Here is a 14744-nt window from a genome sequence, read left to right as displayed (position 1 = left end):
TATCTCTGTAACCAGAGTAACATTCTTGGCAGACACTTTAGAGCAGATAGTAGCGGCTTGAAGAAAATGCTTTGAAGTGGCTTGTGGTCGGACTCCATGTCACTTTGTCTCTTCCAAGCAGGTATTGATGAAAATGTTCACAAGCAAAGACAATGGCCAGGCCCTCTTTCTCGATCTGAGCATAGCGGCGTTCCATTTGTGTTAACGCCCTGGATGCAAATGCAACTGGTTGTTTTTGCTGTATTAGGGTTGCTCCAAGTTCTGTCTCACTGGTGTCACACTGCAGGGTGACTTTATCATTTACGTCATAGTATTTCAGCACTGGCATTGCCGTACTAGTTCCAGTGGATACTGACAAGAGCTGCAGAAACCCTGGAAAATGGCACATATGTTGTTTTTCCTGGAGTTCCATGGTTCTTTCGCCAAAGTTAATGAGAGGGAGAAGTCCCACAGAAATTCAACCTCTCCAAAGATTTTTTTTCAGCATCTTTTGTCAAGGAATTTTGCAAATTGTAAACTGATTGCCATATTCAACTCAGAACAGTTGAGTAAGGAGTAAGGAACTAAAATTTAAAAATATACCTGTCAGAGAGGTTCAAGGAATAACATTCGGTAATTAGGTCGAAGAGAGTTGCTAAGAATTTTCTTCTGTTTTTAAGTATAATACGAACATACAAACCTACAAATTAGGCGTAGGAGTAGGCATTTGGCACCTCGAGTCTGCTCCACCCTATGATAAGATGATGGCTGATCTGACTGTGGCCTCAACTCTACTTTCCTGTCTACCTGCTATAACCTTTGGCTCCCCTGTCAATCAAGAATCTATCTAACTCAGTCTTAAAAATATAAAATGACCCTGCCTCCACTGCTCACTGGGGAAGAGAATTCCATAGACTAACAACCTCAGAGAGAAAGAAAATTCTCCTCATCTCTGTCTTAAATGTGAGACCCCTTATTTTTAAACTATGCCCCCTAGTTCTATAATAAAAGCAAAATACTGCAGATGCTGGAAATCTGAAATAAAAACAAAATGCCGGAAATACTCAGCAGGTCAGGCAGCATCTGTGGAGAGAGAAGCAGAGCTAACGTTTCAGGTCTATGACCTTTCATCAGAAATGGCAAAGGTTCGAAAAGAATTAGGTTTTAAGCAAGTGAAGGGTGGGGTGGGGGTGGTGAGGAAGAGAACAAAAGGGGAGGTGTGTGATAGGGCAGAGGACAGGAGAGATTAAATAACAAAGCTGTCATGGGACAATGGCAAAGAGTGTGTTAATGTTTGTGGTGAAGGACAAAGCATTAGTATAGAGCAACTGTTAATTGTGGAATAATGAGCAGCTCTGTCTACATGAAAAACAGGCACATGGTTAAAAAATAAAACAAAATAAAAAATATAAAAATATTTTAAAAAACACCAGTCATGCCCTGAAGTTATTGAACTCCATGTTCAGTCCACAAGGCTGTAGAGTGCCTAATCAAAAGATCAGGTGCTGCTCCTCAAGCTTGCGTTGCTGTTCACTGGAACAGTGGAGCAGGCCAAGGACGGAAATGTTGGCATGAGAGCAGGGGGATGTGTTGAAATGGCAAGCGACCGGAAGCTCGAGGTCATGGCTTTCGACTGAGCAGAGGTGTTCCGCAAAGCAGTCACCCAACCTGCGTCTGATCACCCCAATATAGAGGTGACCACATTGTGAGCAGCAAATACAGTATACTAAATTGAAGAAAGTACAAGTAAATCGCTGTTTCACCTGAAAGGAGTATTTGGGGCCTTGGATGGTGAAGAGAGAGGCGGTAAAAGGGCATGCATTACACCTACTGCGATTGCATGGGAAGGTGCCGTGGTAAGGGGACGAGGCGTCGGGGGTGATGGAGGAGTGGACCAGGGTGTCACGGAGGGAACGATCCCTTCGGAATGCTAACAGGGGAGGGGAAGGGAAGATGTGTTTGGTGCTGGCATCACGCTGGAAGTGGCAGAAATGGCAGAGAATGATCCTTTGGATGTGGAGGCTGATGGGGTGAAAAGTGAGGACAGGGTTACAAACATACGAATTAGGAGTAGGAGTAGGCCACTCGGCCCTTCGAGTCTGCTCTGCCATTCAATAAGTTCATGGCTGAACTGATTACTCCTCATTTCCACCTACCCCTGATAACCTTTCACCCCTTGCTTATCAAGAATCTATCTACCTCTGTCTTAAAAATATTCAAAGACTCTGCTTCCACCGCCTTTTGAGGTAGACAATTCCAAAGACTCACGACCCTCTGAGAGAAAAAATTTCCTAATCTCTGTCTTAAATAGGCGACCCCTTATTTTTAAATAGTGACGCCTAGTTCTAGATTCTCCCACAAGAGGAAACATCCTTTCCACACCCACCCTATCAAGACCCCTCAGGATCTCATATGTTTCAATCAAGTCATCTCTTACTCTTCTAAATTCCAGCAGATACAAGCCTAGCCTGTCTAACCTTTCCTCAAAGGACAGCCTGCCCATTCCAGGTACTCGTCTCGTAAACCTTCTCTGTAGTGCCTCCAACGCATCCTTCCTTAAATAAGGAGACCAGTACTGTACACAGTACTCCAGATGTGGTCTCACCAATGCCCTGTATAGCTGAAGCATAACCTCCCCACTTTTCTATTCAATTCCCCTCGCGATAAACGATGACATTCTATTCCCTTTCCTAATTAGTGCTGTACCTGCATACTAACCTTTTGCAATTCATGCACTTGGATACCCAGATCCCTCTGCATCTCAGAGCTCTGCAATTTTCACCATTTAGGTAATATGCTTCTTCTTTATTCTTCCTGCCAAAGTGGACAATTTCACACTTTCCCACATTATATTCCATTTGTCAGGTCTTTGCCCACTCACTTAACCTATCTATATCCCTTTGTAGCCCCCTTATGTCCTCTTCACAACTTACCTTCCTACCTATCTTTGTGTCATCAGCAAATTTAGCAACCATATCTTCGGTCCCTTCATCTAAGTCATTTATATAAATTGTAAAATTTTGAGGCCCGAGCCCAGATCCCTGTGGCACACCACTCGTTACATCTTGCCAACCAGAAAATGACCCATTTATGCCTACTCTCTGTTTCCTGTTAGCTAGCCAATCTTTTATTCATGTCAATATGTTGCCCCCTGCACCATGAGCTTTTATTTTTTGCAATAACCTTTGATGTGGCACCTTATCAAATGTCTTCTGGAAATCTAAGTACAATACATCCAATGGTTCCCCTTTATCCGCAACACATGTAACTTCCTTAAAGAACTCCACTAAATTGGTTAAACATGATTTCCCTTTCACAAAACCATGTTGACTCTGCCTCATTACCCTGAATTTTTCTAAATGCCCTGCTATAGCGTCTTTAATAATAGTTTCTAACATTTTCCCTAAGACAGATGTTAAGCTAAGTGGCCTGTAGTTTCCTGCTTTCTGTCTCCCTCCCTTTTTGAATTAAGAAGTTACATTCGCTATTTTCCAATCTAACGGAACCTTCCCGAATCTAGGGAATTTTGGAAAATTAAAACTAACCCATCAACTATCTTACTAGCCACTTCTTTTAACAGCTATAGGCCTGAAAGGTTGGTCAAGTAACGGTTTGTACCCAGCATGCTCTAAGGCAGCTAAAGATAAGCGCAGAACTTGATGAAGTAAGCTAACAGACATGTCGAAGCTTGTAGTTAGGGATATGTGACCGTTAGACTTGACTATTGAACAAGAATAGATAAAAGAGGAACAGATGTAGGGGAACGGACAGTGGTTATTGTGAACAAGTCTGGACTTCTGTCCAGGTGGCTAAATGGCTAATGCTTTCCAAAGATGAGATAATGCTTTAAGATTTGTGTAAAACAAGAACATGTGAGTCATGGGTTGAGCAAGGAGCCTTCAAAGAATATATAAGGGTTAACACTGGAAGGTATTCTCAGCGAGAACCGAGGAACAACTCTCGAAGGCAGTACCCTGAGTCTGGATGCTCAGTGATCAACTGTGACACGTGACTGATCACCTCTGTGTTGACGGGTAGTATCTTGTACAAGAAGTGAAACTTGTACTTACTTGGTATCTAAATAAAACTGTTGTAAGCTTTAAATGATTTTAGTACTAATAAAGTAAAGTTATACGAGACTATGGTTTTAGTGTATCTTTGTCTGTCACATCAGTTGATACCTTAGAGAAAAATGGTCAACACACCCTAGGTTAAAGTCCATCAGGTTCTAGTCTCTCCCATAAGAGGAAACATCCTTTCAGCATCCATCCTGTCAAATCCCTTCAGGATCTTATATCATTCAATAAGATCACCTCTCATACAGGCCCAACCTGTCCAATCTTTCCTCATAAGATAACCCCTTCATCCCAGGAATCAGTCAAGTGAACCTTTTCTGAACTGCAATTATATCCTTTCTTAAGTAAGGAGACCAAAATGTACACAGTACTCCAGATGTGGTCTCACCAGCACCCTGTACAACCGTAGCAAAACTTCCCTCATTTTATATTCTATATTTTATATTCTAGTTCCCTTGCAATGAACAACAACATTCCATTTGCCTTCCTTATCAACTTGCTGTACCTGCATACTAACCTTCTGTGATTCAATTACCAAGACATCCAGATCCCTCTGTACTGCACAGTTCTGCAGTCTTTCTCCATTTAAATAACATACTGCTTTTCTATTCTTCCTGCCCAAGTGGACAAGTTCACATTTTCCCACATTATATTCCATCTGCCAAATTTTTGCCACTCATTTAACCTATCTATATCCCTTTGCAGACTCTCTATGTCCTCTTCACAACTTACTATTTGTGTCATCAGCAAATTTAGCAACCATACATTCTGTCCCTTCATCCAAGTCATCGATATAGATTGTAAATAGTTAAGGCCCCAGCATTGATCCCTGTGGCACTCCACTTGTTACAGCTTGCCAACCCGAAAATGCCCCATTTACGCTTCCTGTTAGCTAACTAATTCTCTATCAACGCTAATATGTTACCCCCCACACCATGAGCTCTTATTTTGTGTAGTAACCTTTGAAGTGGCACCTTATCAAATGCCTTTCGTAAATACAAATAAACCAAATTTACAGGTTCCCTTTATCCACATTGCTTGTTACTTCATCAAAGTATTCTATTATATTAGTCAAACACAATTTCCCTTTCACAAAACCATGTTGACTCTGCCTGATCACATTAAGAGTTTAAGTGCTCTGCTATAACTTCCTTCATAATAGGTTCTAGCATTTTCTCCATGACAGATGTTAGGCTAACTGGCCTGTAGTTTCCTGCATTCTCTCTCCCTCCATTCTTGAATAGCGGAGTTACGTTCCCCATTTTCCAATCTGATGGGACCTTTCCAGAATCTAGGGAATTTTGGAAAATTACAGTTATAATATAAAAAGAATAAAAGTGCCGATAATTAAGTGTGACATGGGAAGTGTACACGACAGACAAGAAATGCATGCCATAAGTACCAACTTTATAATAGCAGATATTTTTGTGAGATTAATATTTCATGCTGCATGGAATCAAAGCTGTTTCAAATAGCATGTTACAGTAAAATGGCAGCATATTAATCGAGTACTTTGCATGGCAAGCTGTCACATAGTGTAGTTATTGCAAAGCTCTCGTCAGTAGGCTGTACAGCATAGTGTGCCGTGTGCCATATCACAGTATGTTACACAACAGCATTACATTTGAAACATAGCATTATATGCCATACTGTCACACAGGTCTAGAATAGTGCATATGTAATGTCACACTGAACAGCATGTCAAAGGCAGTATAGTAAAGTGTTTTTTCTGACATGTACCTGAATAAAAGAAAATGATGAAAATGCAATAGTCATGAAATTAAACGCAGTCTGAGATGCTACACTCTGCAGCAAAGTTGCAGCTCTCAAATCAAGCCTATCATCAGCGCTGGTACTGCCTGACTGAGCTACGCCACAATCCTATAAGCTTTTTTTAAACAAAGTGATTCCTGACAACACTGGCCCCCTCTGACGTCATCAGGCTGCACCGCGGTACGCACATGTGCAGACGGTCTCCTGCTCTCTGCGCATGGGCTGCGTTCCGGCGTGCCAGGACTGGTTAGCACATGCGCCAATTACATCATCGCGTGATGTCTGCATCTTCAGGCAACGAGCCTGGTCGGCCTCTGCGCATGTGCTTTATGCAACGCCAACGGGTATTCACGCATGCATCAATCTTCGGATATTCACGCATGCGTCAAGCTCCGGCGCGAGTTTCTGAAAGTGGAAGGAGGAGAGGTTTTGTCGGGCATTTTCTCGCATTTTATCGCAATTATTTAGTCGTTTTGAAGATTTCAGTCTGCTTCATTTTTATCAGAAAGAGGAGACTGCTCCAAGGTAAGTTGCTCTGAAAACATTTCCATTGTCTGGGGCACTGCATGTGCTCCAGTCCCTGTTGTAAATTGCTCTGAAAACATTTCCATTGTCTGGGCCACTGCATGTGCTCCAGTCCCTGTTGTAAATTGCTCTGAAAACATTTCCATTGTCTGGGCCACTGCATGTGCTCCAGTCCCTGTTGGAAGTTGCTCTGAAAACATTTCCATTGTCTGGGCCACTGCATGTGCTCCAGTCCCTGTTGTAAGTTGCTCTGAAAACATTTCCATTGTCTGGACACTACATGTGCTCCAGCCCACTGCACTGCACTGAAATCCTTTCCATTGTCTGGAGCTGTGTGCAGGCAGTACATGTGCTCCAGTCCCTGTTGTAAGTTGCTCTGTTCCTGCACCCATCAGAGCAGTGCACATGGACACACAGCCATGTTTCCCCATCCGCCCTTGAAACAACCATGCAGAGCCTTGTGAGACTCCGCAATTGCCAGCTGCTGCCTGTCAAGCAGAGAGGGCATCCAAAGCAGTCAAGCACTTGGGAAACATTCAGCAAGAAGAGACTGAGCACCAAAAGAAACCAGCATGCCGTGTCCAGTGGTAGCACAAATGTGAATGCTCTTGCTGAGTACACAACTGGTGAGGTGGGAGTGCAGCCACACCGTTCTGCATCCTTAATGTTGCTTTAAGGTAAAAGTAGATAAGAGCGAAAGAAATGGAAGGTGATGCTGATAGTAGTAGGCAGGATTAAATGGGAGCGTATGGGAAGGCGCAGGAGTAGCATAGCCACTAGCAGGGAACAGCTGGGCTAAATGGCCTGCTTTATGTTCATAGTCTAAAAGAAATGTGCTTCTTTTTCCAGCACCCTCACATCATTCATGTTTTTCCTGAGAGCAGCATTGAACCATCACGAGATAGGGGCAGTAACATCATCCTGACTCCTACAGCTGAGGTGGGTACTAAGTGATTCATTGGCGGTGTTATCAGTACATACCTTTACTGCAGAACATAAAGCATGCTTAACAGTAATTTCATTGGAGGAGGGAAGCTCTGACACTGATGTTCTTTCCTTATTCCTTTTCATGTAAAACATGCCGTCGAGAAAACAATCCTTGAGACTTAAGATCAGCATTCAAGCAACAAAGGCAACTGGATCATGCTGCGGAGCTTGTCACGATGTGGAAAGGAACATTGCATTTATGGATGAAGTGGGAGCGCACATTGGGATGCGTTTGGGGAACATTCACCAAGAATAGACTGAGCTCAGACTCTTGTGACTTTGCCTCCTTCACATGGACAATACAGTAGTGGAATAGAGAGCCACGCATTCATTCACCACAAGGCTCTCCAGGAATAATCTCTTTAGTTCTGCATAGCAGAGACTCGGCCAGCCTGTCTCAGGGGAATGCTGGCGACACAACACTCATGTATCCATGCACAGCAGTGCCACGAATGCTTCATGTACTTAATAAAATTTCTCAATAATTAAACCTGGAATTGTTGAGGTTTTTGATGTTATTTTCCTGACTTTGCAACTGCATTTCAGATATTCAACTGTGGTGTGGTCCTTGGGGGAGATGGGGTTGTGAGGGGAGGAGAGGGGGAGGTGGGGGGGGAGAGGCGGATGTGGGGGGCATGTAATGGGAGGGAGTTAAATTCAGAAGTTCCTGGAGGGGGATACAAAAGGCAGGGACCAGAGAGCTGCAATGCCTGAAGTACAGTTGAGAAGTAGGGGAGAAAGCGGCCGGATGGGGAATCTGCAGCTGGAGGGAACGGCTGGATGGAGAGGGCCGGTAGCGAGAGGCCGTAGAGAGCCACGGGGAGCGAGCGGCCGAAGACCTTGGTGTCGCCGGGTGTGGGTAAGTCCGGTAAGTCTTTTGCCGTTGCAAATGTATGGCGCATGCGCAGAAAAACGTAGCCCCCCCACCCCACCCCACACTGCTGTCTCCGGCCGCTCCGCTCCCCTCCGCCACCAGTCCTTTCGCTCCCCCACTCGCCGGCTGCTCCGCTCCCTTCCGTCACTGGGCCGTTCGTTCGCTCACTCACCGGCCGCTCCGCTCCTACCAGCCCCGCTCCGCTCCCCCCCACTCCCCGGCCCGCTCCCTCCACCCCCCCACCGGTCCCGGCCCGCTCGTTTGCTCTCTCACTCCGCCATTGTGTGCTGACGTGTTTGTTAGGTTGCCTCTGTGTGATTATTTGAGCAGCGCCATCTTTAGTCCTGGCGGCTGCCTAAAGTCGCAGACTGTGATGTTTTAGTGGCACATGCTGCATTTGCGCATGTGCCACAGCAGCGCCCCCTAGCGGTAGCGTTGTCAGCAAATGCAGCCTTTTTTAAATAAGCGAAGCATTCCTGGGAATTGCCTATTCAATTTCCAAGTGGACATTCATGGGTTAATGAAAATTCCAAACTATATTAAATAAATTCAAAATAAAAGTTGAAAAGAAAATTAAAACTTTATCCAACTTTAATTTGTGTTAAAACTCAATGTAAAGTATCATTTGCTGTTCATTCAGATTAGAAAATCAAATGCATGTGATTCCTGGGAATCCTTTGCTGCCATGTTTGAAAAAAGATGGTGAACAGTGTTATATTATATAAAAAAAGAGGGGGAGGATCAAGCAAATTTGTCATAAACTTATAGCGAACATATCAGGTTAAATACTACACAGCTGAAGCCTTACCTTTTCTGCATCTTGCTCAAAGAGCCGAAGTTGGAAACACTGATCTAGCTTCAGTTTCCGAACGTGCCACATCTGATGCAAGTGCTGTCTAGTTGAGTGTAGTTTATCCAGTAGACTGGTGATCTTTGGCACAACGCTTTGAAAATCTGCACTGCCAGATATGCAGTTCTTTCCAGAAAAACCATCACTGCACCTTATACACTGTAGCAGCCTTTGCCCTTCATGGTCCAGTTCCTCCACAGGGGCTTTGATGACTTTTTTCTTCAGTTGTGTATGTTCATCAATTAATTTTCGAGAACCTTCAACATCAAGGGGAAACTCCTTCCTGGCCAACATCTCCTGCAGGTCTTCTAGTCTGGACAACAGATGCACAGCACTGCTAATGAATTCTTCCAGGGCTAGTCGAAGCTCAATCCATTCATCATGATTATACTCCAGTGTACCATCAAACTCTTCAGTCAATTGGGAAGGATCCACCAACTTAGAAAGCCCTTCCACTGATACCATACTTGTCTGAAAAAAAGGCATTTCAAAGTAACAGAATTAGCATTTCAGAACAGATACTGAAAAATCTTACATTTACAGGATCTGGAATAGTTTTTTCCGCAGATTACTGACACAGGACCAGCAGATGCAGAAATCTAAAAATCTTGAATTCAAAGACATTAGTCCTGATACTGCAATTGCAAGAAAAGTAGATTTGCCAATGTTCACTTGCATCATTACTTCTCCTTTTCACTTTGGTTTGGCTAGATTTTTTTCTCATTTTTGAAGTGTCAGCCTTGGCTGAGTGGTTGCACTGTCAAGTCCAAGTCTGAATGTTAAACTTTCAAGGCTCACTCCAGAGACTTGAACACACAATAAAGGCTGACACTCCAGGACAGTATTGAGAAAGTGCTGCACTGTCAGAGGTGTTACACTGTTGCAGATGCACTGTTGCAGCAAGCCCCCAGCTAGCCTGTTAGATGGACGGAAAAGATCCCATGGGACAATTTGAACAGCAGGGGATTTCCTCTGATGTCCTGGCCAACAACCCCTCAAGCAACATCAATAAAGCAGATTATCTACTCATTTAGTTCTGCAGTTTATGTGATTGTTCGAATCCAAAAAGCTAGTTGGTAAAGGTTAGAACTGAAGCCAATCTTTACACACCTTTATATTTATTTACAGAATTACACACCGAAAGCATACATTTCATGACCCAACAACCATAGTTTTAAACTGTGTCTATTTATATGGGCTCAAGGTGAATCAACAGTTAATGCCCGCCATTTACATACATTTAAACACAATTAATATACAATTAACAGATTCCCTTATTCTTCAAATAAAAATTAGAGTTAATATGCACAACCATTTTTTGTTTTGTTTTCTCTCTGATTCTTATCACCTGATGCCATTACTACTTGTCTAACACTCTGATGAGAAACATCAGGTTTCATTAAGGGGACACAATAATGTCCTGACTGGGTAAACTGCAGATCCACTGACTTTCCAAAATTAATTGCCTTATCATGCTCTATGCCAAGTTTCATAGAAGATTTATTCAACCTCATATGTATTTCACCAGAGACTACAGCAGTACTTATAAAATGGCGTACTCCAGCTATTTTACATGGAATTACAACTCTCTTTAGTGACCTCAATGTTCAATGGCATCAACAAACCAAAATAAAGCAAGTAGTACTTTTATATTCCTTAACCTTGTATCGATCCTCACTACTCAGTGAATCAAGGTAAGATTTTAACCAATCTGTTCTACATACTGTCAAAGTGCAAGCACTATCCAGCACTGCACAGTTAAACAAGTTCACAACTAACACATTCACCACAGGACTAAAGTTCCTTGTGACCAGTATAATTTGTTCGGATTCATCATTATATTCATCCTCTTCCTCAGAATTCTGTGTAATTTGTCATTTCGAGGACCCTGCCTCTCTGCTTTGGGCAGTTCACTGCATAATGATACTTCAAGTCACACCTGAAGCACCGGTTAATTGTTCCTTGGGCATTCCTAGAATTCATTTGCCCATTAATGATGTTCTAATTCCGTCTTCTGCTATAATAGCCAGATCGCATAAAGGTTCTTTCATCCTCATTCTGCCTGTCTTTAATCCTTCCATTGTATTGGCACCTGCGTCCAGTATCTGGACCATTTTGATACCTGGCAATCATTGTCCTCTATTCTGTGTCACCGTGAATGTCCCATTTGTTCCACAAATGCTGAAGGATATTAATGTTTCCCCAGGAATTATTTCAAGGCAGCAGACATCTGATCCAACAAGGTCTCGCTCTCTGAGAACTGAACACCAGCTAGAAACAGGAGCCTATCCATGAGAAACCTTAGTACAATACAGCAATTTAAACACTAGTACTGATCCAGGGATCCCCAAATTGAATTTTATACATTCTGTTAAACTCCATGATATATTCCTCCATGCAATTGTCATATGATTTTCGAAATCTATCAAATTCTATGCCGTGTCTCATAAGCATTTAACAGATCATCTTGTAAATTTCATCCAAGGGCTCTAATAGAAGGTACAAACCTTCATCTATCCAACTGATGGGCATCCATCTCACAACATACCTTACTTCTGATTTTATTTCTTGTAGGTGGTGACTAGGCCAAGGTTATACCTTGTTTCCTCTTTGGTAGGGACATAATCCGTGTCCACATATTGACTTCATTTGTTCCACTATTCATATGGTTCAGATTCTGAGAACATCAGAGGGTACTCGTACCCCAACAATTTACACTTGCTTTCTACCATTTTTCACAACAGTTCCTAGAATTGTGGTTTTCTGTCTGAATCTTTCTCTTAGCTTACAACCTTCACCTTTAGGCAACCATTCTCTGCTACCACGTTCTATTCCAGAAAGCGAGTTGGTGAAAGAAAGAACTGCAGCCAATCTTTCACATTTATTTACAGAGTTACATATTACAAGCAGAAACCTCCAAACCCTATAACCACAGTTTTAATCTGTGTCTTTTTATATGTGGTCAAATGAAACCCTAGTTATTGCCCACCACCTGCATACAATTAAACACAATAAATATATAATTAAAAGTGATCATTCAGTGCATAGATTGGCTGCCACATTTCCCCACATTACAACAGTGACCACAGCCCTAATTTTAACTCAGGCATGTCTTGAGCAGGTGGGTAGTGGTGTGAATAAGAATTTCACCTGCAACTCTGGAAATGAGGCCTGGATTATTTTATCTCCTGGGCCAGATTTAAATTCCACCAGCTCACTTCCTGTTAGGGACAAGCAGGAAGTATGTTTAGGCCTCTTCTCGCGCCAGTGACTCTATCTGCTGTCTCCACCTGGCAGGTCAATACAGCAGTTTCTAACTCAGACAGTCCAAGTAAAATTGACATCAGGTCCCAATGTTCAAGATTCTCTGAGTTGAGGGAAAAGTCATTGGCACCATTCATTCTTTTAAACACTGCAAAAGGTGAACTCATGAACACTTAACAACCTTCTTATAAATATTTCCACCTCTTTGTGTTTTCTCTATTATTTCTAAAATCCCATATCCCAATGTATATAGATTCTGCTCTTACCCAGGCTTCAGCAAAGGAATTGCTGCATCATTACACATGTTTCAGTGGATTTGTGCTTCTAGCTCCTTATTCTATTTGCAATTCTCTGTTCCTTTTGCCTCTGTAGATTATCTATCTTGTTTAACTTTTGGAAAAGTTCCCGCCTCTGCTATTGCCAATTAACCCTCCCATGCTATTCTGAAGTCTTTATTTGCTCCTGTGCAGCCTTAATCATTTAATTCCTCCCTCCTTTTTATCATAATATTCTTTTTATATTGTTATGTATGCTGCAAAAAGAAACAGTAATAAACACACTGGTAATCAACAGTTTCATCATTCATTTGCTAGTATATTTAATTTCAAATAGAATGCTTACCTCAAATATAAATTTTGAACTCCCAAAGTTGGTTTTTTGCTTCTGCCAGAAGTTATCTGGTTTGATAATCAGTGCAACATGGATATCAGCAGGAAAAGACTCCTGGAGAGTTTTAAGTAGAGGTTTGATCAAATCCCACTTGGAACCTCTCATGTCGATGATAACAGTGAATCCTCTTTTACTCACATCTTCACTGTTAGAATATAAAAAAGCTGTTACTGAAATGAAGTGCATTATATTTCTGAAATTATTCAGCAGACCTTGACGTACATGGATTATCCCAATTCACTGTTTCCATCTCAAATGGGAGCACATCATTACAGACACCATATTTTTTAACAGCATTCTATTGTGTGTGTATATATACACACGCACAAATACACCTGTGTAGATGTATACAAATAATTGAATAAATATATAATGTATAAAAGATAAATTGAATGGTAAGTTAAACATTACATTGCTCCCAATAAGGTGCCACGTTCAAAGAGTGTGTGGGCTGGAAATGGGGCTCAAACACTGCAGGCCCAATTACTGGACCAGAAAGTAATTAAGGATGAGGAAGGTCATTTGGCACATCTTAGTTTACCACTTCACAATGACCCTAAAGTTCACTCATTTCAATATTCAATTGGTTCTAAATGGTTCCTGGAATTTTGTTCCAATATTCTATCTGGTAGCAGATGCCAAGGTAGGGATTTTATGGGCTGGTGGTGGCCCCATCCACCAGCCAGAAAGTCAGGGGCAGCCCCGCCTCGGCTTGTTCTGGAAGCCCCGACCAGATTTTACATGCATCAGGCAATTAACTGCCTGGGGTCAGAGCTCTCATTCCTTTAGGGGACAAGATCCTGCCTCCAAGAGCTGGCAGCCAGTCAGATAGTCAGCAGCTCTTCAGCCCCAGCAGTGCCAACGGAAGCAATGGCCACAGCTGGGACTGCAACCAAGCCAGAGCAGTATCATGGATGCCGCCCCAGAACCCAGGTAAGTGAGGTCAGGGTCACTGGGGCCAGTCAGGCAGGCCCTGGTGAGATTAGGGTGGTTGGTGAGGGCAGGGCATATTTCCATGGGGGAGCCCCTTGTCACCATGGGCAGTGGCGAGAAAAGGCCCTTAATTGGCCACTTAAGGGCCTCAATTGGCCTCTAGACGGGAGGGCCATCCGCCACCGTCCCTACTGCTGGTAAAATGCTAGCAGCAGAGGGAAGGAGACAGGCATGCCACCCATCCAGCCTCACACCCTATTTTTCAGCCCCTCTCCCTGCCCACTCCCTGAGGCCCCTTAAAATCCCAGCCCAAGGATTAATCACTCTTTATGTGAAGAAAAACTTCCTGGATATCAATTCTAACTTTGCCTCTTACTAGTTTGAGCAATCCCATTTCGTACTTCCTTAATTTTAAATCACCTTGGTGGTGGTCAGACCATTATTACCAAGTTCCATTTTGATCTCTTCCCCCAAACTCTTTGGGCTGAATTTTCTGAACGTGCCATAAATCATGGCGGCGTGCTCTGATCTTGGTGGTCTGCCCGCGTAGATCTGCCATCACTGAGCCCCCGCGATATTTGGCCCAGGGCTCATTTAAATGGAGGGTGTTGAGCAGTCGCCCCCGATGACATAGAGGGGGTGGCTGCTCCATCCCTGGCAACGTGTCCGGTGCCACTGTGCAGGCGCCATTTCTAAAGGGCTTCAAGCCCTGACAGCTGATGTTAGATTTTAAAGTCACAACCGTATGTAATTAAGTAGAAACATCACAGAATCGTTACAGTGCAGAAGGAGGTCATTTGGCTCATTGTGTCCG

At 43.0% G+C, this 14744-nt stretch overlaps 1 protein-coding gene across 10 annotated transcripts in view; it reads right to left on the bottom strand.

The window, feature by feature from the left end:
- kalrna (kalirin RhoGEF kinase a) overlaps positions 1-14744 on the bottom strand; it is a 980827-nt gene that overhangs the window by 555497 nt on the left and 410586 nt on the right. For all 10 annotated transcript variants that reach the window (XM_068035342.1, XM_068035333.1, XM_068035338.1 and 7 more), the window contains exons 4-5: positions 12950-13142; positions 9023-9535 (exon numbers count right to left, since the gene is read on the bottom strand). In XM_068035342.1, the coding sequence (XP_067891443.1) occupies positions 9023-9535; positions 12950-13142 (706 nt within the window). The remainder of the gene's footprint in view (positions 1-9022; positions 9536-12949; positions 13143-14744) is intronic.

The sequence above is a fragment of the Heterodontus francisci genome, chromosome 7 (assembly GCF_036365525.1).
Source record: "Heterodontus francisci isolate sHetFra1 chromosome 7, sHetFra1.hap1, whole genome shotgun sequence".
In the NCBI taxonomy this organism is placed as follows: Eukaryota; Metazoa; Chordata; class Chondrichthyes; order Heterodontiformes; family Heterodontidae; genus Heterodontus; species Heterodontus francisci.
The sequence above is the reverse complement of the archived record's forward strand: the minus strand, read 5'-3'. Positions and strand labels throughout refer to the sequence as shown.